This window comes from Bos grunniens, chromosome 19 (genome assembly GCF_055505025.1).
Source record: "Bos grunniens cultivar Pamir isolate PY7600 chromosome 19, Bosgru_T2T1.0, whole genome shotgun sequence".
In the NCBI taxonomy this organism is placed as follows: domain Eukaryota; kingdom Metazoa; phylum Chordata; class Mammalia; order Artiodactyla; family Bovidae; genus Bos; species Bos grunniens.
The window spans coordinates 20,293,716-20,319,048 of NC_141183.1; the positions used below are offsets into that span (position 1 = coordinate 20,293,716).

General features: G+C 38.1%; 1 protein-coding gene across 14 annotated transcripts in view; it reads left to right on the plus strand.

Annotated features, from left to right (window-relative positions):
* BRCA1 (BRCA1 DNA repair associated) overlaps positions 1-25,333 on the plus strand; it is a 72,154-nt gene that overhangs the window by 33,732 nt on the left and 13,089 nt on the right. For all 14 annotated transcript variants that reach the window (XM_086357511.1, XM_086357520.1, XM_086357513.1 and 11 more), the window contains 7 exons: positions 7,165-7,336; positions 12,568-12,694; positions 14,461-14,645; positions 17,235-17,545; positions 20,264-20,351; positions 22,971-23,048; positions 23,543-23,583. In XM_086357511.1, the coding sequence (XP_086213637.1) occupies positions 7,165-7,336; positions 12,568-12,694; positions 14,461-14,645; positions 17,235-17,545; positions 20,264-20,351; positions 22,971-23,048; positions 23,543-23,583 (1,002 nt within the window). The remainder of the gene's footprint in view (positions 1-7,164; positions 7,337-12,567; positions 12,695-14,460; positions 14,646-17,234; positions 17,546-20,263; positions 20,352-22,970; positions 23,049-23,542; positions 23,584-25,333) is intronic.

The window sequence follows — 25,333 nt, forward strand, 5'->3', positions numbered from 1 at the left end:
TCTAGTTTCATTCTTTTACAGGTGGTTGACCAGTTTTCCCAGTACCACTTGTTAAAGAGATTGCTTTTTCTCCATTGTATATTTTTGCCTCCTTTGTCAAAGATAAGGTGTCCATAGGTGCGTGGATTTATCTCTGCGCTTTCTATTTTGTTCCACTGATCTATATTTCTGTTTTTGTGCCAGTACCATACTGTCTTGATGACTGTAGCTTTGTAGTCTGAAGTCAGGCAGGTTGATTCTTCCAGTTCCATTCTTTCTCAAGATTGCTTCGGCTATTCCATACAAATTTTGAAATCTTTGTTCTAGTTCTGTGAAAAATACTGTTGGTAGCTTGATAGGGATTGCATTGAATCTATAGATTGCTTTGAGTAGTATACTCATTTTCACTATATTGATTCTTCCAATCCATGAACATGGTCTATTTCTCCATTTGTTTGTGTCATCTTTGATTTCTTTCATCAGTGTTTTATAGTTTTCTATATATAGATATTTTGTTTCTTTAGGTAGATTTATTCCTAAGTATTTTATTCTTTTTGTTGCAGTGGAGAATGGGATTGTTTCTTTATCTTTCTGTTTTTTCATTGTTAGTGTATAGGAATGCAAGGGATTTCTGTGTATTTTATATTCTGCAACTTTACTATATTCATTGATTAGCTCTAGTAATTTTCTGGTGGTGTCCTTAGGGTTTTCTATGTAGAGAAGCATGTCATCTCCAAACAGTGAGAGTTTTGCTTCTTCTTTTCTAATCTGGATTCCTCTTATTTCTTTTTCTTCTCTGATTGCTGTGGCTAAGACTTCCAAAACTATGTTGAATAGTAGTGGTGAGAGTGGGCACCCTTGTCTTGTTCCTGACTTTAGGGGAAATGCTTTCCATTTTTCGCCATTGAGGCTAATGTTTGCTGTGGGTTTGTCATATATGGCTTTTATTATGTTGAGGTATGTTCCTTCTGTGCCTGCTTTCTGGAGAGTTTTTATCATAAATGGGTATTGAATTTTGTCAAAGGCTTTTTCTGCATCTACTGAGATAATTGTATGGTTTTTATCTTTCAGTTTATTAATGTGGTGTATCACATTGATTGATTTTGAATATTGAAGAATTCTTGCATCCCTGGGATAAAGCCCACTTGGTCATGATGTATGATCTTTTTAATATGTTGTTGGAATCTATTTGCTAGAATTTTGTTGAGGATTTTTGCATCTATTTTCATCAGTGATATTGGCCTGTAGTGTTCTTTTTTTTGTGGCATCTTTATATGGTTTTGGTATTAGTGTGATGGTGGCCTCATAGAATGAGTTTGGGAGTTTACCTTCCTCTGCAATTTTCTGGAAGAATTTGAGTAGGATAGGTGTTAACTCTTCTCTAAATTTTTGGTAGAATTCACCTGTGACGTCATCTGGTCCTGGACTTTTGTTTGTTGGAAGATTTTTGATTATAGTTTGAATTTGTGTGCTTGTGATGGGTCTGTTAAGATTTTCTATTTCTTCCTGGTTCAGTTTTGGAAGGTTATACTTTTCTAAGAACTTGTCCATTTCTTCCAAGTTTTCCATTTTATTGGCATATAGTTGCTGATAGTTTTCTCTTATGATCCTTTGTATTTCTGTGTTGTCTGTTGTGAGTTCTCCCTTTTCATTTCTAATTTTGATTTGATTTTTCTCCCTTTTTTTCTTGACAAGTCTGGCTAATGGTTTGCCTATTTTATTTATCTTCTCAAAGAACCAGCTTTTGGTTTTGTTAATTTTTGCTATAGACTCCTTTGTTTCTTTTTCATTTATTTTTGCTCTGATTTTTATGATTTCTTTCCTTCTACTAACCCTGGGGTTCTTAATTTCTTCTTTGTCTAGTTGCTGTAGGTGTAAAGTTAGGTTATTTATTTGATTTTTTTCTCTTGTTTCTTGAGGTAAGCTTGTATTGCTATGAACCTTTCCCTTAGCACTGCTTTTACTGAATCCCATAGGTTTTGGGTTGTCGTGTTTTCATTTTCATTTGTTTTTATGCATATTTTTATGTCCTTTCTTATTTCTTCTGTGATTTGTTGGTTATTCAGAAGCATGTTGTTTAGCCTCCATGTTTGCATTTTTAGTGTTTTTTTTTCCTGTAGTTGACATCTAGTCTTACCACATTGTGATCAGAGAAAAGATGCTTGAAATTATTTCAATTTTTTTGAATTTACCCAGGCCTTATATTGTTTTTACTATGTCACTAAATTTTCTTCAGTGAAAATTTGAATTGAGGGTTGAATATGAGGGTTTCAGGGCAAGATACACAGTTTGCTATCATGTACAGCACTGTGGTCTTATCTTGATAATTAAATAATTTGCCCATATCCCCAATGACTTCCTTAGTATGGAATTTTGGTGTTTGACACATGTTATTGATTGTTCTTTAGGAAGACTAAACCAAGTTGTGCTTTTCCAGCCCTTGGAGCTACTTGGTAGCTCCCATTTTCCTATACCTTGGCCAGCACTGGGTAGTATCCAGTTTTAAACTTCTAAGTCTTGGCATCACTCTGAGGACTGTAGGTAGAGGGCTTGTCTCATCTTGGCCTGTTTTCTACATGGAGCAAATCCTTCTAGGACTGAAGCCTTCTGGAGTCAGACCACTGCCTGTTCTCTGCCTGAACTGTCGCCAATATTCTCCACTTCTGCAGAATTGCCATGGTGACTAAATTCATGAAAGGATTTAGGAGGCCTTTTCTTTTTTATCTTTTTTGGCCATGCTGTGTGGCTTGCAGGATCTCAGTTCCTCAACCGGGGGTCAAACCTGTGCCCGCTACAATGCAAGTATAGTCTTAAACACTGGACCACCAAGGAATTCCCTAGGAAGACTTTTCTCTGTTTGCAGTTCCTATGATCTTTTCTGGGTGTGGGTTTGAGGCTCTGTCAACATGGCTTTCACCTTTTTATACTTTATGTTTTAGAGTTGTGTCTGGTTTCTGATTCCATCTGCTTCAGCCATATTGTAGAATATATGACATTCAATAAACTAAACTATCTCCTTATTTTCTATATTTCTGATCTTACTCCTAGAGATGTATCTATTTGTTCAAGATTCATTTTGTAAAGTGTTTTTATCAAGCATTTACCCAAAATAGAGCCAAAGACAGATTTCAGGGCTAACTTAAATCTAGAGTACTGCCAACAAGCAAAATGGTTGAAGTGGGATCTTTTCCCAAAGTCTGTTTATACAGAACTGGGGAGACATTTAGGGGATAAATGCTAATTCAGTATCATTAGTGTCTGTTCTTTATCAAAGACTGATTAAATTCATTAATTCATGTCTGCATTAAATACTTACTAAATGCTTACTGTCTGCTGGGTGTTTTGAATACAAGAATGCTTAAGGAAGGATTCTTCCCATCTCGGAGAGTCAGGTATTACACTTTGGTACTAATACATTAGCAATATAAATGAAGTAGACTGAGGAATTATGTTCCTGATCAGTTCAGTGCAGTTCAGTCGCTCAGTCGTGTCCGACTCTTTGCGACCCCATGAATTGCAGCACGCCAGGCCTCCCTGTCCATCACCAACTCGCGGAGTTCACTTAGACTCACATCCATCGAGTCAGTGATGCCATCCAGCCATCTCATCTTCTGTCATCCCCTTCTCCTCCTGCCCCCAGTCCCTCCCAGCATCAGAGTCTTTTCCAATGAGTCAACTCTTCGCGTGAGATGGCCAAAGTACTGGAGTTTCAGCTTCAGCATCATTCCCTCCAAAGAAATCCCAGGGCTGATCTCCTTCAGGATGGACTGGTTGGATCTCCTCACAGTCCAAGGGACTCTCAAGAGTCTTCTCCAACACCACAGTTCAAAAGCATCAGTTCTTTGGTGCTCAACTTTCTTCACAGTTCAACTCTCACATCCATACATGACCACTGGAAAAACCATAGCCTTGACTAGACGGACCTTTGTTGGCAAAGTAATGTCTCTGCTTTTCAATATGCTATCTAGGTTGGTCATAACTTTTCTTCCAAGGACTAAACGTCTCTTAATTTCATGGCTGCAGTCACCATCTGCAGTGATTTTGGAGCCCCAAAAAATAAAGTCTGACACTGTTTCCACTGTTTCCCCATCTATTTCCCATGAAGTGATGGGACCGGATGCTATGATCTTCGTTTTCTGAATGTTGAGCTTTAAGCCAACTTTTTCACTCCCCACTTTCACTTTCATCAAGAGGCTTTTGAGTTCCTCTTCACTTTCTGCCGTAAGGGTGATATCATCTGCATATCTGAGGTTATTGATATTTCTCCCGGCAATCTTGATTCCAGCTTGTGTTTCTTCCAGCCCAGCGTTTCTCATGATGTACTCTGCATATAAGTTAAATAAGCAGGGTGACAATATACAGCCTTGATGTACTCCTTTTCCTATTTGGAACCAGTCTATTGTTCCATGTCCAGTTCTAACTGTTGCTTCCTGACCTGCATATAGGTTTCTCAAGAGGCAGGTCAGGTGGTCTGGTATTCCCATCTCTTGAAGAATTTCCCACAGTTTATTGTGATCCGCACAGTCAGAGGCTTTGGCATACTCAACAAAGCAGAAATAGATGTTTTTCTGGAGCTCTCTTGCTTTTTCAATGGTGCTGATGTTCCTGATAGGAGATGTATTATTAGGGGACTTCCAAAGGAGATATTCAAGCTGGACCTTAAAAAATGAGAAGAATTTTTTTCCAGGTGGGAAGAGAATGGAGGCAGTAAATCAAGGCAAAGTCACAGAAGCATGAAATGCCCAGTTAGCACAAAATTGTGACTGGAAAATAGGGCATATGTGGTGGTTTAGGGAGAAGTAAGAGATAAGATCAGAGTATGAAGGCCTATTTTCAATGCTGTACTTAGGAATTTATCATGAGAGCAGTAACAAGTAATAATTATATAGTATTCAGAAAGTGTTAACTTATTATCTGAGCAGTGGTGAACTACTAAGCTCCTAACTGGAAAAGAAGAGATATGATAAACATGGCTTTTAGGGAACCTTAGCTGTAGTGAAAGTAGAGATTAGAGTAGCAGAGTAGAAATAGATAAGAAAAGTAGGACTAATTGAAGAAACATAAGAATTCTAATCAGGAAAACTTGGTAACCAATTTGGGTTTAGTCTGCCAAATGTATCTGGCCAGTATCTATTGCCTATAGGGGAATTTGTCTGAGTTATGAAGTAATTGCTTTGGAAAAACCTAAAGGAAAGTTATCTACCTATTATTCTCCCATTACTGTTAATATTTTCTGATTTTTCTAACCTATTTAATGGCCACAGAAGTTAGAGGTGATGATCATGACAGTAGTGACCAATAGAGCTCCTGAACCTCATCTGATATCTGGGATTTCATCCCAGATTACTGGGAGCCCTTGACTAGGAGGATCCAATCAATGATGGAACTACTCAGAAGCACCACGTGGTGGCAATGGTGCTGCTGTGCACACTCGGGCAGCACGGCAGTCTCAGGGTAGCAGTAGAAGCCTTTGTGGAGCAGGGAATACATTTACCAGTCATAAAAACCTCCTAAAAACTGTGAATTCAGTGTAGCAGGAGAAAGTAGATGACTTGTTTTTAGTAGAGAGCAAAGTCATTTGCAAGGATCTGAAGAAGAAACAGAGTGAAGCAATTTGTATTTCCCCAGGGTTTGCTGGCAGCCGTACATACTCCTTCTAAAAGTAATGAAGAATTGTGTATTTTGTGACTTCCCTGGTGGTACAGTAGATGAGAATCCACCTGCCAGTGTAGGGTTTGATCCCTGGCCCTGGAAGATTCCACATGCCACACAGCTGCTGAGCCCATGCTCTAGAGCTCACGAGCCACAACTAACCAAGCGCACACACTGCAACTACGGGAGCCCATGTGCCCTAGAGCACGTGCTCCGCAACAAGAGAAGCCACTGCAGTGAGAAGCCTGTACACTGAAACTAGAAAAAATCCTCACGTAGCAAGGAAGACCCCACTCAACTAAAAATAAATTTTAAAAAATTTTTACAGAAAATAAATATATATTTTGGAGAGCGCCTTACTTACCTGATACTTTGCTAATCAAAAACCTTAGACTAAGCAGGTTTCTTCTTCATCTGGAGAAATAAACATCAGGAGCCCCATAAGCAAGAGGAGCCTGTTATCTTGAGTTGAAAACAGTAATGGCTTACAGGCTTTCCGAGGGCTCTTTCTGTGGGCCCATTTCTTCTAGCAGGTTCTTCGTGGCGATGGAGCTTTAGGTACCCTGTCACTGTCTAGAATGGCAGCACCACGAGGGCTGTATCCCCAGCCTATGACAGTGCCTGGCACATAATAGGTGGTCAGCAAATAGTTAAATGAACAAATAGATAAGTTAATGAGTTAACTCTGTGCTCTCCCTGTTATAGATAAATGTTCAAAGAATCCCCAAAAAGGAAGAGACCTCACAAGCCAGAAATCAGACATTTTTATATGGACTAACTCTTATGCTAATTTTTTTTCTCTTAAACAGTAATCTTTATTTTTACACAAAGCAGTATAAAATGAGGTAGTTCTTCAATGTGTGACTTGGAGCTCGAAAATCCACCCTGAGTATGAAAGAGCAACCCTTTGCGACCCCATGGACTGTAGCCCTCCAATCTCCTCTGTCCATGGGATTTCCCAGGCAAGAATACTGAAATGGGTTCCCATTTCCTTCTCCAATCATGCTAACTGTAAATACCAAAAAAGTACCTTAATTATTCCTTCACTCCCTAGCATTAAAAGAAAATAACTAACTTCAAAAGACCATCACCATTGGGAATTTCCTGATGATTCAATGGTTAAGACTCTAAGCTTCCACTGCAGGGGGCATGGGTTCGATTCCTGGTTGAGGAACTAAGATTTTGCATGCCCTGCAGCATGGCCAAATAATTAAGATTTTTTTTAAAGACATCACAGTTGGGACTTCCCTGGCAGTCCAGTGGTTAAGACTCTGTACTTCCACTGCTAGGGGATACTTGAGAGGGTTTGAGGAATTTTTCTTCCTCCTCTAACATTGTTTTGAAATAATTTCATGGGCATTAATTGTGTGAATATGGTCGAGTTAAAAGGTGTTCAGCCAGAACTCATAATTCCATACAAGGTGATTTCAGTTCCCATGCTAAAATTAATTGGTTTGACATATTCTTGCTTTCTGGCAAGTTTCTATTATAAAAGCATGTGACTTTTTTGGTTTCATTTTCTTGTGTCTGCAGCAGAGGGATACCATGCAAGATAACCTACTAAAGCTCCAGCAGGAAATGGCCGAGCTGGAAGCTGTGTTAGAGCGGCACGGGAGCCAGCCTTCCCACAGCTCTGCTTCCCTCACAGCTGATTCTCGTGGCCCAGAGCACCTGCTAAATCTAGAGCAAGACACATCAGAAAGAGGTTTGTAATACTGGCCAATCTCTGTTACCTTAAGCAAAATTCTTCCCTCTCTAAGCCTTTATCTCTTTCTGAAAGGTATGAACCCAGAACCAGTATTTTATGATCTTTGCTCAGCATGTATTTGCTGAGTCACGTGGTAGGAAGTCTTACAGCCTTACTTCTAGTTCCTGCTTTCAACTAATTTGCCATTCAGAGGGACCAAGAGTGTTAGTAAGTGTTGCTTTCTGACTACCCACAGTAAGAAAATGCCATGGGGGTGCCCACAGGGACCTGAATGTCATGGGGCAGGCTGGAAATAGGTGACCCCATAATTTTAGAAAGCTTACTAAAAACCACTCAGACTTACTTCTTATAACACTGGTGTCAGATCACAAAACTCTATTTAATGTACTTTTTGGTTTGTAGAGAGAGATGTCTATACATACTTCATGAGCTTTCCAGTTGGCTCAAGGGTAAAGAATCCACCTGCCAGTGCAGGAGACAAAGAGATGCAGGTTTGATCCCTGGGTCAGGAAGATCCCCTGGAGAAGGAGATGGCAATCCACTCCAGTATGCTTGCCTGGGAAGTCCCCTAGGCAGAGAAGCCTTGCGGGCTTCAATCCATGGGGTTGCAAGAGTTGGACACGATTTACATACTTTAGGAACTGCACCTTGATCCACAGAAAGCCCAGTTATTCATGACTGTTATCACCAAGACAAGAGGAGGCATTTGGAGTAACCGGGCAGGTAGAGTTGTTCTGAGCTGGAAGAAGTGAGCACTGACCTGAGGAATAACCTCACATAAATGAAAGTGAGATGAAAATCTGAATTTTAATTGGAAAAGGCCTGTGAAAGACAACATATCAGTCACTGTTCTAAATAGAAGCAAATATGTAGACACACAGACAAAATGCCAGACACAGGCCTGGGTCCTAGGGGAGAGCTGGTGCTTAGGAACTGGCAGGTATGGTGCTCCCACAGTGCTCTTTACAGCTATCTCAGTGATAGCCGTCTAGCTAACTTAGTGTTAAAGTCCCTTCTTCATTGCTCCTTTCATCAGTGCTACAGGGGCCAAAGGGCCTTCATTTGAGTCTTTCTAGGAACTCTACTCTTAATTATTCAGTAGAATGGCCTTGATTGTAGAGTGTGCCTTGCAGTGTTTTTATGTTCAGAAACAGTAGCTCATGGATGAGAAGCTAGGAACTCTGTTGCTATGGCAGTGGTTCAAAATGTATTTCCTTAAATACATTCTTTGTAACTTTATCTTCATTTAGTTCACCTCCCAGATAACGAAGCCCAAAATCTCTAACCCATCACAATTCTCTTTGATGATTTCACCATCTTCAGTCTAAAAATAGATGACTTTCAGTTTTAATGCACCAGATACAAAATGTTATTGTCTGGTTTTGAATATGTCTGTAAATTTGTTATCTCATCTTTGTGGGGAGGGTGTTTATTTTTTCCTGAAGATCTGTACACAAAATTTTTTTTTTTTCCAAATTTGCTATAGTTCTATATATTCTGTTTTTACTATGAATCTGACAAACTGAAAATTTCTTCCGAATCTCTATATAAAATATTTTTCTTTAGAGAAAGCTTTTATTCTATCCTTTGTAATAAACGTATTCATTGGTCTGCTTTCTTATGAAATTATAACGTCCTCAGAAGGTAGTGGGTAAATATTGAGAGGAGGGGAGGAGAGGATTATGAGAAGTTCCCCATTAAAAAAAAAGTTCCAACTCCGCAGGGAGTGTCTGCCATGACCACTTTTATTTGCATAATTTGAATATGTTGTTCAAAATGATGAAATGCTACTTCTCAGGATCACCCATAAACACAATATTTTTTAATCATGATTTTTAAGTCCCTGATTTTTCCAGCCCCATTTTACCCTTTTAGACTGTTACTTTTTTTCATAGCCCTTATTAACTTTTAACAATATCTAATTTGTCTTGCATATTGTTTAGAGTTCCTTATTACCTCCCACTAGAATATAAGATCCATGTGGGCAGAGAACCCTTACACCTGTTCCTGGAACACAGTAGGTACTCAATAAATATATTTTTTTAATATATTTATTTATTTAGCTGTGTTGGGTCTTAGTTTCAGCAACAAAGTTGTGGCACACAGGCTTTCTAGTTATGGCTCTTGGGCTTACTTCATGGCAGCGTGTAGGACCTTAGTTCTCAGACCAGGGATCAAACCTACTTCCCCCCTCGTTGTAAGGTGGATTCTCAGTCACTGGACCACCAGGGAAGTCCCCTCAATGAATATTTTAATTCACTTGATTAAAACTCTGAAGCCCAGGGACTTCTCTGGTGGTCCAGTGGCTAAGACTACACTCCTAACACAGGGGACCTGGGTTCAATCCTTGGTCAGGGAACTAGATCCCACATGCCACAACTAAAGATCCTGCTTGCCACAACTAAGACCCAGCTCAGCCAAGTAATAAATATTAAAACAAACAGAAAACAAAACTCTGAAGCCCACTCTAGAGTTACTGAAAGAAAATTTCTGGATATGGATTTTGGAGTTTTGTGGATTTAGTTATGAAACATTTTGAGCATCAACTTAAGAGCTTAAGTTTTGTTTCTTTTTCCCTCTTAAATTGGTGTGATTCTAACTGAAATTCAAGGAAACTGTTTTTTTGGCCACCGTGCCGTGGCATGTGGGATCTTACTTCCCCTACCAGCGATCAAACCCACGTCCCCTGCATTGGAAGCATTGGAAGTCCTCATGCAGCTTCTTATCCTGGGAAAAGGAGTTCTGTTTACCTTCAGCTGTATTAAAATAACTTGTTTTTTAAATAAATGTTTTATTTTTTAATAACTTTAGATTTCCTGAAAGGAGCAATGATAGTACGGAGAGTTCCTGCAGGAACTCTACCCCTTACCTAGTTTCAGGTTCTCCGGATGTTGTCATCTTGCATTACCATGGTACAATTGTCAAGACTAAGAAGTCAACATTAGTACATTACTAGTAGTGAGTGAAACTCGACTTAATCAGGTTTCACAAGTTTTTATTTAAGATTCAGTATTCTTAAAGATGATGAAAGCTCCCTTTCTAAGGTGTTTATATCAAATGTCCTGTCCTCAGCCTAGATATGCCCTACTATTTATCTGAGGGTCATCCCCAAGTCTACATAATATTTTTGTGCAAATGTGTATTAACCATTACAAATTATGTGTACTTCCCTCTGCAGGTAAAGCTATTTCATACCATGCATTTTGCTTTTTTTTTTTTTTGCTTTTTGTTTTCTTCCTGGCTTACCTGTCATTCGTAAAGCAAACATTAGCATTTGTAACATCATAGTCTATTATAGCTGAGATAATTTTCAGGTACATCTGAGCTTTGTTGTCCTACAGTACATTCATTCGTGGACACTTAGGGCTTATCACAAGTCAGTATCTCTTTCCTCCCTCTTCATTGTCTTTTCCTTTGATTCTTCCCAATACTTTGCATCAGTGCTTATTAGTACCTAATAGGCAGTCAGTAAAATTTATTAAATGTTTGGTCTGACCCATACTCCCTACCCATGAAGAATATAACTAATGTTAAGATCCACAGATGAAGGAATGATTTTGGGGAGATTACAGTACTATTCCAATACTTGGGCACTGGATCCCTGCTTTTATGGAAAAAGGATTAAGGAAACAGAAGTGCAGAAACATTTTTCCGTTTTTTTTTAGGTAATACTGAGTTATTGCATCCTAACTCAGGGTAGCTTATTTTCTTTGTAGTTGGGCTTTATTGTAGTGAAAAGAGGAACTCGTATGTTAACTGTCCAGGTGATTGAATGACTTTTTACTTATTTTTTTTTTTTCCACTTTCCAAGGACCCAGCTATACTTCTTTTTTTTTTAAACTTTATATAATTGTATTAATTTTGCCAAATGTCAAAATGAATCCGCCTGAATGACTTTTTAATATCTGTGTTTGTGTCTAAGGCCTTTCCCTTCCCACTCTTTCACTTTAAAAACAACCAAAAAAAAAACACAAAGAACCTTTTCCAGTGGTTAATTCTGTTGGATTTGTTTCCTTAGAGACTGCACATTACCTTCTATCAGTGATCACCCTATATTTAGGTGGAAAATGATGCCTATATTAACAACACTTTACTTTCCAGTTGAAAGAAAAACCCGCTGGTTTATGGTTAGACCCTCCTTCGTTTCAGCACCTTACCCCCAGGGTAGGGTTCTTGTGTTCCTAGAAAGGCACAGGTCCAGAAAAGATGATTATAAAGGAAGCTATAAATAATGTATTTGAGGATTAACTCAGGAAATCAATGATTGTTTCCCCCCAGGCTACTCAGTGTCTTAAAAAATAGTTTAATTAATACAGCTCTTTGTTTACATTTTTCTGTCTAAATTTATGGAGTTTGGCTTTCCTATAAAAGCTCAAAATAAATTACAGTTGTCAGTGACTTTGTAATGGATAGAAGACATTTGTAATGTTTAAGTATTTGTTTTTGCTTTTTAAATATTTCTGCCTTTAAGCCACTTTCTAGAAAGAAGTGGCACAATAACACATTTGGAGGAATTAATAAATAAAAAGGATGTACTAACATGCCAGAACTTCGCCTTGGGTCTCTTCTGTGTTTTTTCCTTTCTTGTACCAGTTCATTATTAGTTCCATATATTACTTCTAGGTTCCTTATCAGTGGGCACCTTGAGTTTTTCGTTTGTATTGGTTTTTCAGTTTATTATTTTCTTAATAATTGAAAATGTGAAGCAAAATGTCACCTCTTTTCTTTCTCATCTAACCCCTCCCTCATGTTTCCACACACATGTAGAAGCTTAAACCCCATCCTATACAATCTTTGATGTGGAGGCAAATAGGGATGGAAGAGGGGTGTGCTTTGTGCTTTCTAGTACTTTCTCTTCCCTATTATATGAGAGGATTTGAGTGTAGTTTGCAGCAGAGATAAAAATTCATTTCCTATTCTTGTTTTCTTATCATTCAGGGTCAAAAAATATACATATATGATTTTTTCAACCTTGTCTCAGCTGGGTATCTTTATTTACCCAGTTTTAAAGTGTTCTTTTTTATTGTCATTATTATTTTTTAGTCATTTAGTTCCATTTGGTGCAGTATTGCTTGTGTTTATAGAGTTCTGTCTGGTATACCTGTTTAAAAACCAATTTGATTGTCACAGATTGCTGCTTTTGAAAAAAATCAATAATCTCACGTAAATGATCACCATCAAGACAAAGCAGTAAAGTTGATTTCTTTGTTTTTTCATTCCATTTAAAGCAATATTAACTTCAGAGAAAAGTAGAGACTATTCTAGAAGCCAGAATCCTGAAAGCCTCTCTGCTGACAAGTTTCCAGTATCTCTGGATAGTTCTACCAATAAAAATAAAGAACCAGGAATGGAAAGGTAAGAAGTAATAAATATCAAGTCTGGGAAGCTGAATAGCACCTGTACTGACATTAAACTCCTATGTTAATTTTTTTTTGCCATACTTTCTCTAGGTTTTTGTACATAGACATTTCTAACCTCTCATTGCCCTAGGACACTTCTTTTGTTTAATTTCATGTTGGCTTTTTGGACCTATACCAGGCATGAGCTACAACATGAGGCATGCACAGTAGATCTACCCCTTCTCGATGTTGGAATAAAATAGAGAACTAGCGAGGGGTGGGAGGGAAGGAGGTTCAAGCGCAGGGATATATGATTCACTTCGTTGTGCACCAGAAACTAGCAACAATGTAAAGCAATTATACTCCAATTTAAAAAATGTTAAAAAAAAAAAAGAAAATATATATATATAGAACTAAAACCTCAGTAAGCCTGGAGGCTGAAGGTAGATTTCTCTAAGGCCATACTTGCCCTCATTGAAGTTTTTGCCTTCCTAGAGAAAGTTTAGCTACTGATTTACCCCAGTAAATATTCAGAATATTTTTTAAGAGATGTTATTCACATCACTATTGATATAAGACTATGAAACACTACCTAGTTTTAAAAGTACCTTCATTTGATCTTAATAACAGTGAAAATAAAAGGACAAGTTCTGGACTATTATTCCAAATTGATAGTCCAGTAAAGAGTCTCAGAACTGATAGAATCACACATCTCACCACTCCAAGAAAGAAAGGGAATTCATAATGTATAGAGCTTCTACCAAATATACGTCTATTTCCACTTATCTAACTGGGAATAGTGATATATTGTCAATAATGTAATCACACCATCTTTTCCAAACCTCTTGAACTGAACTGAGGATATATTTTTGAGGCTGGGATGCTGGCCTGGTGGCTGTGATAGAGAGTGAAAAGATTGGATGTCCATAGGCACTGAACCCATGTTTAGAGGTAATGACCTCATTGCCATGCTTTATCCAGCTGAGCTAATCACCCATTTAATATTTAGATGAAATATTCCTCTTCCTCCTTCCCCATCCCAGTGTACCCTCCTGAGACTTCTTTTAAAGAACCTACACATTGATTGAACTTCATCCCTCTACTAGACTCTTGAGCAACAGTTCAGGTCTTGTTCATCTTTAATCTGTAGAGCCTAGCTTTAATGCCTGACTCATAGTAAATACCCAATAATTGTTTGAATTAATTATCTGATCTCTGAGGCCCTTTAAATCTGTAGGTAAATATCTTATTCAGCAAAGTTCTAAACACCTGGAAGAGTATAGTAATTACAATGTACATGTGCTCTTCTAATGATACTTTATAGCTGATTTTTGTTTTTAGAGTGATTTTGGACATTGAAAAGGCAGGAAGTAGGGATGGTTCTATGAATATTGCTAAAATTGGGTAGAAAGAATGAGTATAACAATGTCAAAATCAATTTTCTATTTTCATGAGAGCTGATTCTCATACATTCATTTGAAATAGTGTATAGAATATGAGTGTCAGTGGATAATTTGCTGAGATTTGCTGACCTGCTTTTAAACAGCTAGGAGATATCCTGCCTCAGACCAGAACCTAAGGGGAGATGTTACATGTCAGCCCTGACATGTTGGCAGACATCATGAATCCAGTCTCCTAGCCATCTCTTGTGTTCTCTTTCGCTAGTCATTCCCAATCTCCGTGACAGTGAGCTGTTTCACTTATGCCTTGGCTGTTCAGAAAGTGTGATTAGTCCTTTCACAAGCTGCAGCAGTGGTTTTCTGCTTTCTTCCTTTTTTCCAGGTCTTCCCCTTCTAAATTCCAGTTGTCGGATAATAGGTGGTATATGCACAGCTCAAGGAGTCTTCAGGACAGAAACTGCCCATCTCAAAAGGAGCCCATTAATGTTGCTGACATGGAAGAGCAACAGCTGGCTAAGCGTGAGGCCCAAGATTTAATGGGGTCTTTTTTGCCAAGACAAGATCAAGGTAATATTTCATCTGCTCTGGTGGAGAAAACACTTTTATTTTACTCTGAGTCTTAACCTAAAGACATTCTGGGTGAATCAACTTTCTAATGTAGTAGTCTATCATGAATGCATCTGTTATATGTAAACCCGTTAGAAAAATAGCTTGAATGTTAATCCAAGTGGAAAATTATTGCCACTGTTAATCTGTCTATATTGGTTTAACTCTAACAGTTTTGAGGATGAGAGAGTTCTTGGTACTGTCTAAATATTTTACTTCAACTGTTAAATAAGAGTTCTAGGGCCCTAGGGTAAAGTTTTAGGCCTGTCCTTTATTGAAAAATGAGTCAGATCTCTAAAGTAAGCTCTTGTTTTATGAATTAATGAATATAAATTGCTATATATCTTATGCCTTATAAATCACTATAACTGAAAGTTGTGTTTTATGGCTTGTAAATCAAGGTTTTAATCGGTAAAGAAAGTTTTAAATTAATCCTCAAAAACACATTGTCATAAAAGGTGCTCTTAGGCACCTAAATGTATTTGGCCATATTCACTGGGGTCTTTTTAGTAATCTCATACATTCTACTCAGCTGTGCTTACTTGCTGATGTAGTGACATTTTCTGAAATGTTTTGGGGATGGTGTATTTTTTTAATTTGGTAATGATAGCTGATAATTTATTGAGTGAAAAATTTAATGATACCATCGTAAGTAGCTGTCTCATTTTCAACCCTTTTTCCTTCCTTACAAAAGTATTAATATGTTCAGTACCAGATGGTTGGAGAATATAAGTAATAAAAAAGCCATTTCAAACTACCTATGTTCTTGTCATCAATAATGAAATATGCTATATATCTTTAGTCAATTTACATAAACTTTAATTTTTTAATAAAAAATCATGATCAGTATTTCTTTGCCATCTTTAATATAGCATGTGTTTTTTTTTATTTAAAAACATTTTGATTGTTTTTAGTCAACTATTTGTATTTTTTTTAAGTTTCACTGATATAGGCAGTGCCAAAATCTTCACAAACAGTCCAAAGATTAAAGTATACATTTGCTTATAACTGAAACACTTTTCTGTATACCTGAAACTAATACAATGTTGTAAGTCAACTATATCCCAATATAAGATAAAAACTTTTTTGAAGTATACATTTGAATCAAAACCATCCCCTAAGAACTAAAATAGATAAATGACAGAAATTATAGAAAGCAGGCTTTATAATATTGCATCTAAGGGATTCTTAAGATACAAACATATTTCATGTTAAGACTGAAATAAGGTAGCATCTTAAAAATCAATGGTATCTTAGACTTCCCTGGTGGTTTGGTAAAGAATTTGTCTGCCAGTGCAGGAGACATGGGTTCAGTCCCTGGTCTGGGAAGATCCTACATGCCTCAGGGGAACTAAGCCTTTTTACCGGTTATTGGGCCTGTCCTCTAGAGCCCAGGAACCACAACAGTAGCCCCCATTCACAGCAAACAGAGAAAAGCCCAAGCGGCAATGAAGACCCAGCACAACCATAAATAAATAAATAAACATAATTCCTTTAAAAAAAAATGGTATCTTTAAAAATTTTTAAGTTTATCTTTAATTGTGGTAAAAATACATAAAATTTACCTCAACCATTTTTAAGAGCTCAGCAATGTTAAGTATACTCCCATTATTATGCAGTAGATCTCTAAAATTTTTCATCTTGTAAAACAAATTCTGTACCCATTAAATAGCAACTCCCTTTTCTCCCTCCCCCCATTCTCTGGGAGTCAGCATTTTACTTTCTAAGAGTTTAGCTATTCTAGATAGCTCATACAAATGGAATCATGCAGTATCTATCCTTTTGTGACTGACTTTCATTTAGTATACTGTCTTCAGCATTCATCCATGTTTGTAGCATGTGACAGGATTTTCTTTAAAAACCACTGTGTGAGGGACTTCTCTGGCAGTCCAGTGGTTAAGACTCCATGCTTCCAATGCAAGGTGTTCGAGTTCTATCCCTGGTCAGGGAACTGGGATCCCACATGTCAAGCAGCATGGCCAAGACGAACTAAAAAAAAATTAACACAACTAACAAACAAAAAAACTGTGTGTTTGTATCACATTTTCTTTAGTCATTTATCCATTGAGACATTTGGGTTGCTTCTACCTCTTGGCTATTGTGAATAATTCTACAATGAAGGTGCGTGTGTACATTTCTCCATTTTATTGTAATTCAATGGAATATGTGATGAGTAAGGACTCCATTGTGATGGATGTGGCATGATTTTTTAAATCTCATTATTGGACATTTAGTTTGTTTCTAAAACTTTACTGTTATAAACATTGTTGCAGTGAACCTTCCCATGACTACACTTGTGCAGACCTCTTTAATGTCTTTAGGATACATTTCTAAAACTAGAATTGTTGACTGCAAGTATAAACACACAAAGCTTTTGCACGTCGTGCCAGATTTCCTTTAGAAAATTGTCACTTGGCACATCTACCAGGTGTTATTAATGTACCCATTTTTCTCTTAACTAACTTAATCTTTTTAATTCTTAGCAGACTAGATGTTATAATTTAAGATACATGGCCATATAGATTAAACTTCTTTCTTCATTCCTTCCAGAGGGAACCCCTTACCTGAAATCTGGAATCAGCCTCTTCTCTCATGAACCCGAGTCTGATCCCTCTGAAGACAGAGCCGCAGAGCCAGCTCATGTTCACAGCATGCCACCCTCAGCCTCTGCACTGAAATTATCCCAATTTCGAGTAGAAGAAACTACCAAGAATCCAGCTGCTGCTCACATTACTAATACTACACGTTGTAACCTGAGGGAAGAAAGTATGAGCAAAGAGAAGCCAGAAGTGATATCTTCAACAGAAAGAAGCAAGAAAAGACTTTCTATGGTGGCATCAGGCTTGACCCCAAAAGAACTTGTGAGTGTCTCCAGATGTGTTTCCCTAATGACCAAGCCTTCATTAACATTCTGCAGATGGTTTTAAATGGGTATTAACTGTAAATAACCTATAGGAAGAAATCTAGCCAACAAGCTCATTTCTATGTAATTTAATTTCCATTACTAATTTCTAAAAATTCATACCTAGATAAAACTATAGCATGAGTTACTTTTGTATATATTTACTAAAGGAAATAGTTATTAAATATTAGCAGAAAGGTTAGAGTGTTGAGTATGATACAGAGCTTTTTTAATTTTAATTTTCTTTCTATTGAAAAAAACAAGTAAGTATAAGGCATCTTTTTCCTACCTTGAGTGAACTTACCAGCATGATTAAATTTCAGCTGATTCTAAGCACATCATCAGATAGTAGCATTTTTCGATTGCTTATTTATTTTTATCCTGGCTTATTACATTGTTTTGATGTTGTTATGTTGAGATTCTATTATGATAGAATACACACAACATGAAATTTACCTTCTTAACCATTTTTAAGTGTATAGTTCTGTTAGTGTTAAGTTTATCGCATTGTTGTGCAACCAATCTCCAGAAGTTTGTTCATCTTGCAAAACTAAAACTCTATACCTATTACACAATAACACCTCAATCCCCCTGGCATCACCATTCTACTTTCTGTCTCTATGAATTTGACTATTCTTTGTTGTTGTTGTTGAGTTCTTAGTCATGTCCGACTGCAACTCCATGGATTGCAGCACACCAGGCTACGCTAGGACACTTCACTATCACCCGGAGTTTGCTCAAACTCGTGTCCATTGAATCAGTGATACCATCCAACCATTTCATCCTCTGCTGTCCTCTTCTCTTCCTGCCCTCAATCTTTTCCAGCATCAGAGTCTTTTCTAATGAGTCAGTTCTTCACATCAGGTGGCCAAAGTATTGGAGCTTCAGCTATTTTCACTATTGAAAAGATTCAATAGTGGATGTCATTTATTGCATGCAGAGAAATGATTCACTCATTCTTAAATGAGGCCTCCCAGGAGGCATTCATGGTAAAGAACCCACCTGTCAATATAGGACGCATCAGAGATTCAGGTTCAATCCCTGGATCAGGAAGATCCCCTGGAGGAGGGCATGGCAACCCACTCTAGTATTCTTGCCTGGAGAATCACATGGACAGAGGAACCTGGCGAGCTATAGTCCATAGGGTCACAAAGAGTCGGACACAACTGAGGCAACTTAGCATGCACACACTCATTCTTAAATATCTGTCTTGATATATCCTTCCTGGGATAGAAGCCATTTCTCATCCTAGCTTGTTGATAGGTTAGCAGCTCCACCTGATCTCTGTGGCCAGATGTGTCTCACTACCAAAATGGCAAAAAGTAAGCTATGACTGCCCTAGTAGAGACAGTGAATCTCATCAATAATGCAAGAAGTCTCACCTCATAACCATGTGCCCAGAATAGCTGTTTGCTCTAAAAATTCATACGTATGTCTGATAATGTTGCTTTTAGTCTTTTGCCAACACATTTAAAATTCTCATTTATTCGTTGAAAATTAGCATTTCTTATTCCTTTGTTTTGTGAGATCAGCTTTTCACAGGAGGCTAAAATGATGTAATCTTTCTTGCCCTGGGCAATCCTGAACTGCATATTAGATTCTAAGTGGCTTGGGTACTGTTGTCTTTAAACAAGCAAAGAGGAAAACTTTTCAGCTCTATTCAGACTTGCTGAAGTGTAGTAAATTTATTATGAAAGCTTCTGACTGTATTACACATGATTAATTCTGAAGCCCATATTAAGATGATCTTTTCAGCAGTTGCTCTTCTAACTGAACACTGTTTCAAGGCTGGGATTTCAGCAATTAATCAGTTCAGAATTGCTAATGATCCTGGCAGAGGGCAGTGGGAAAAGGGGGAGGATATCATTAACTTCTCCAGCTTGTCTTTTTCAGTGCCCTGTGGCAGTATGGAGTGAGGCATCATGAAAGAAAGTTGCTGGGCCTCCATTGCAGTCTCGTGGCACCCATAAATACTGGCGTGGGTGGTGATGGCTAGTCAATGATGACCCTTAGTAAACAAAATTATTTACCAAGCAGTAGCTGCTAATTACGTCAGCTGTGTCCATAATGGATCTGGTTAATTTCTTTTACTGCCTATTGATTTTTTTATTTGGTCGCTAGATAATAGCTCAAAGGCTCTAGATTTCTTTTGAGGAGAGTGTGTGTTTCTTCCAATCCTTCTCCTTAAGAGGAATTGATAGATTTGTACTAACCTTTAGAAGCATCTTGAGTTGACTGTTTTGAAACTGTCACCAGGGTGAATCTAGTTCTTTATAAGCCACTTATCTGAGCATAACTTTTTGTATAGGCTAGTTACCCCTCAGTTTATAAAGTATAGACTCATAAATCTAAATTATAGTATAAAAGGGTGTCACTCCACAAAGAAACTGTCTTAGGGAATCAAATGATATCTTCATATCTGTTATTAAAGGGAAAATTAATATTATTTTGAATCTTTGGTTATAATTCTATGTCTGCTAGCACAGACTACATCAGAATTTCTTCCTCTGATTTGTACATAATTTTTATTAAATTACTACTTATTTTCAGACTTCATTTAGAATAAAAAGGGTGTACTTTTTATGAGAAAAAATGGAAATTCAAAACTGGGATAACTAATTCTCAAGCTGTGTACTAGAGGTAATTTATTATAATGTAATATTTGGTTTGGTTTCAGATGCTTGTGCAGAAATTTGCCAGAAAACATCACGTCACTTTAACTAATCTAATTACTGAAGAGACTACTCATGTCATTATGAAAACAGGTATACCAAGAGCCCTTACAGAATATGCTATATCTGTTGTGTAAAGCTACATGAAGAAATGGGAGTATTTGTTAAGCATAGCATGAATGATCCTCTTCCAATAGTCAGTAAGTTGTTACCTGATGAAAGAAAAATAATAAGTTTTGCTACTTCCTGAACCTCTTTTGAACTGTGGTGTTGGACAATACTCTTGAGAGTCCCTTGGACTGCAAGGAGATCCAACCAGTCCATTCTGAAGGAGATCAGCCCTGGGATTTCTTTGGAAGGAATGATGCTAAAGCTGAAACTCCAGTACTTTGGCCACCTCATGCAAAGAGTTGACTCATTGGAAAAGACTCTGATGCTGGGAGGGATTGGGGGCAGGAGGAGAAGGGGACGACAGAAGATGAGATGGCTGGATAGCATCACTGACTCGATGGACGTGAGTCTGAGTGATCTCCGGGAGTTGGTGATGGACAGGGAGGCCTGGCGTGCTGCGATTGATGGGGTCGCAAAGAGTCAGACACGACTGAGCGACTGAACTGAACTGAACTGAACCTCTTTTATTTTGGGTTAATATTGGAGAGTGATAAGCCAGAACGATGAATCACTTCTAGTCTACCCTGCCTGGACTACACTGTGTGAGGGCTTTTTGGGTAGGACAGAGCCCAAGTCCTAGAGAAACACATGGGGCAAAGAGGGGAATGAGTAGAAGTGAAATCTACTTATTCAAAATCTAGGTGGTTGGAAACCCTGGCTCCATGTCCACTCCATGTCCTCACTCCACTCCAACTCTAGTTTCAGTGTGGTTGAGAGTTTTTCAGGAAACAAGTCCAGTTATTGCTCTGAGATAGCCTAGCATATGAAAAAGAAAAAAGAAAGGAAAAATTCATTTGTCCAACACCTTCCCCTTTTAAAATCTTAAGTTCCACTTATGTGATGACAAGGGAGACCTCAGAGGCTTTTAGTTGACTGTAAGGTAAATCTGAGTAAACATTTCAGGGCCACTAACAAAGCTCGTTTGAAATTGGGCCTTACTGATACAACCCTAACACCAGAGCAAGTGAGGTGATGATCCTGACACCCCCCGCACACACACAACCCCACCCCCTCTAAAGCGAGCTCTGGAAGATACATGCTCTGTTTTGAGCACCATGCTTTCTTTTCACACTGGTCCCTGACAACAGTTTATCCAGAGGTAGATGAAGGGAATGGGGAAAGGGAATTCAGAGCAATGTCATTTGAAGAAGAAATGAAGAAATAAGAAGACCTAAGGAAACAAGACAAGTGTCTTCAAATATCTGAAGAATCGTTGTCTGGAGAAGGAGTTAGGCTCACTCATGGGCTCTAGAAAGCAAAGACGGGTTCCTGTGGCAAACAGAAGATGCAGGTTGAAGCACACCTCTTAAAAACTGCCTAACAAAACGGATTCTCTAGTCCTCTCGGGTTTTCTGTTCATACAACTGTAGGTTCTTGAGCGTGGGGTCAAGACTCCTTGGCCGGGACACATTGCCTTAAAACTTCTGTAAGAGCTTTGGTTTCTACTGTATTACGATTGTACCACAGGGACAGAGGATAATGCTCACAGGAACCAGACAACAAGGTACCATGAACTAAGTACTGTTTTAGAGATGAATATCTTTAAACTTGAATATATCTTAAGCTATAGGTTTGGATCAAGGCTGCTGATAGGTGAAAAGAAAACTTTAAAATGCAAATTACATTGAAAGCGGTTCAAGTCTTTAAACCTAAAGGCAGTAATACATTTGTTGCTTTTAAACTAGAAATGACCTAAAATTTCTGGGTTTAAAACATATTATTAAATCAACCTTCACAGCAGTTAAACAAAAAGCTTTAAAAATTGTGTGTGGGCAGGGGTGAGGGGGTGGGGGTGAGGGGCAGAGATTTTTTTTTTAATTTGTGAAGAATTCAGTTAGGAAGAACAGCAGTTGCTACTCCCGGCAGATGGCCTGCTGTGTTCAGGATTTAGTTAAATACATTTCTCCTGTTTAAAACTAAGTGTTCTTTCCTGAGTTACCTTAGTCCTTCACAGGGGCCTTTAAAACACAAAAAAATAAACAGAAGCGATTCTTCAGCTGCTTTCTAAAATACTTAAGTTGAAAAGAGGAAAACTATGAAAATACTTTTTTTTTTGGTCACTTGCAGGGGAATTAGGAATTAGGGTTAGGATTCCCCAAGTAGAAGTTCTAGAGGTGAAAATTCATTGCTTACATTGACATTTCAAATTTAGGATTTCAATAATACTTTTTTCTTTTTTCACATGTACCATCTAGTAAAACAGATCCTCCCCGTCCACACATATCAATACTACCAACATGGGTGATTCGTTGAGCACAATGACAGACACCTTTAACTGGCCTTGGCATCTAGAAAATAGGGCTGACATTTCCCGTGGTCTTGCCTTCCTATCAGCCTTTTCCAAACTTCCAAAGATCCACACTGGCTGGTTAGAATTACAAGTGCTTTCAGCCTCTGAGTCTATCACCAGAGGTGTTGGAATCATCCATCTAGACTGATCTCAAGTAGTGTAAGGAGCCTGGGGTGCTTCAGCTTCTTAATGGCAGCCTTTCCTAATTGTGTTTTAAACTTCTAATCCTTTGGATGTTTTCCATTTTGCAGATCCTGAGTTTGTGTGTGAACGGACACTGAAATATTTCCTGGGAATTGCAGGAGGAAAATGGGTAGTTAGCTATTTTTGTAAGTACCGTATAATTTCTCCCCTCCTCCCTTTAACACCTCCAAATTGCATTTTGACACCTAACATTTTAACACCTAAGGTTTTTGCTGATGTTGAATCTGAATTAAGGAAAGGTCTTTAATGGTAACACTGAACTAAGTTTTATCTTTAGTGCATATGTCTTTGTTCAGATACGCTGGTGGTGTGGGGGGAAATGTTTTTCTTTTGATAACTAATAGGACCTAATCTGCTCCTGGCAATGTTAAGCATAAAATCTAGGGATTTATTTAATTGTAGGCAGAAATCCACATGTAGCAAGCACTTTTATAATGTTAAATTAAGCATCAGTGGTCTCTCTAGAAGGAAGTCTATTAAGGAGCTGTGGTTTTACAAAGAGAGGATCACTGTTCAGTGTTATTTCTCCCACAGTCTTATGTGAATCACTTCACCATCCACCTCCATGAAGGGAGATCTTCTGCTCTTGTGTAACCTGTCTTTTCTATGATCTCTTCAGGGGTCACCCAGTCTATTAAAGAAAGAAAGATGCTGGATGAGGTAGGTACTCTGTTTTACAAACTAATCAAAGAGACTTTATACCATTGAGTCATACAGTCACCAAAAATTTATCTGCTTCCTGCCTTGCACTACTTTCTAAAGATTTTCTTTGACAATATGGATCATCAAGAGTTATGCAGGGATTTCTCTGGTGATCTAGTGGTTAAGAATTTGCTTTCCAATGCAGGCAATGCAGATTCAATCCCTGGTTGGGGAACTAAGATCCCATATTCCACTGGGCAACTAAGCCTGCACACTGCAACTAGAGAAAGCCCACGCACTGCAGTGAAGACCCAGTGCAGCCCCCAAAAAAGAAAAAAAAAGAGTTATGCAGAGCAAACTAGACAATTCTGTGTTCTCACTTGTTTGTTTCAATAGAAACAATCCTTTCCTCAGAGAAAAGAAAAGGAATTTATAAAGTAGCAAACAAAGATTCATAAGCAGGAGAAACAGGCCCACGTAAATCTTACACACATACTTGTAGAAATGAGTTTTGTAGAAAACTCATTCACAGTTGAAGAACAATCCTTCATATTAACATGCAAATGTGTCTGTTTAGAAATCTGATTCCTTCAAAGAGATTTTACTCTTTGATACAGAGAACAGTGAAAGGTAAATAAGGTAGAGCGTAGGAGGAGGAATAATTTTAGCACAACCATCTTAGAGCTGCTGGTGACAACAGATCAGGCAAAATAAAATTACCAAAAAAGTTTTAAACTATTATGCACTATTCAATATATTCATAATTAATTGACATTTCTGTTGGTTTTAACTTTTCAATGACATTATTGGGAGCCTACTATCTGCTGGGCACCAGGAATACAGCAGAAAGCAAGACTGATAGGCCTCTGCTCTGGTGGGATGAATGTTCATTGGGGGGTGGGAGATACATAATAAATAAGATAAATAAAAATAAGTAGATAAATAAATAAAGATGTGTTTAAATATCAATAAACACTATGAAGAAATATACAGAACAACAGACTGGCAGTTGACTGGGGACAGAGGTTAACTATTAATATTTAGGTAAAGAGACCCAGGAAGCTTTCTGAAAAGCTTGAGCTGAGACCTAAGAAACAAGAAAGAATTGGCCTTGAAAAATGTAGGGAACAAATGTTATAGGCAGAGGATAGCATACATAAAGGTCTTAAGAAAGGAATGAGCTTGATTTGCTAAAGAAAACAGGCCAGGGAGGAACTTCTCTGGTGGTCCAGTGGCTAAGACTCTGCTCTACCAATGCAAGGGGCCCAGGTTCAGTCCTCGGTCAGGGAACTGGATCTCACATGCTGCAACTAAGAGTTCACATGCTGCAGCTGAAGATTGTAGGTCCTGTGTGCTGCAACTAGGACCCAGTGCAGCCAAATAAATATTTTAAAAAAGAAAGAAAAATGGGCCGGTATAGCTGGGGAGTTGGTGAATCTTATGTAGGCAGCTGAGTTTAGACAAGAGGTTGGAGAAGGTCATAGACAAGGGCCAGATTTGGTGTGAGTCATGGTAAAGAGTTTGAATGTTATCTGTACAGTAATGAGGCCTGGAAATGGTAAGAGAGTTTAGTTTGCGATGGTTGGAAATAAGACTTACTAATACGTTAAATTGGAGGATAGGGTAAAGAAAGGAATTGAGAAGGTAATGCTAAATTTTTGTCCTGAACAATGAAGTGGATGTTCAATTCAGTCGCTCAGTCATGTCCAACTTTTTGCCACCCCATGGACTGCAGCAGGCCAGGCTTCCCTGTCCATCACCAACTCCT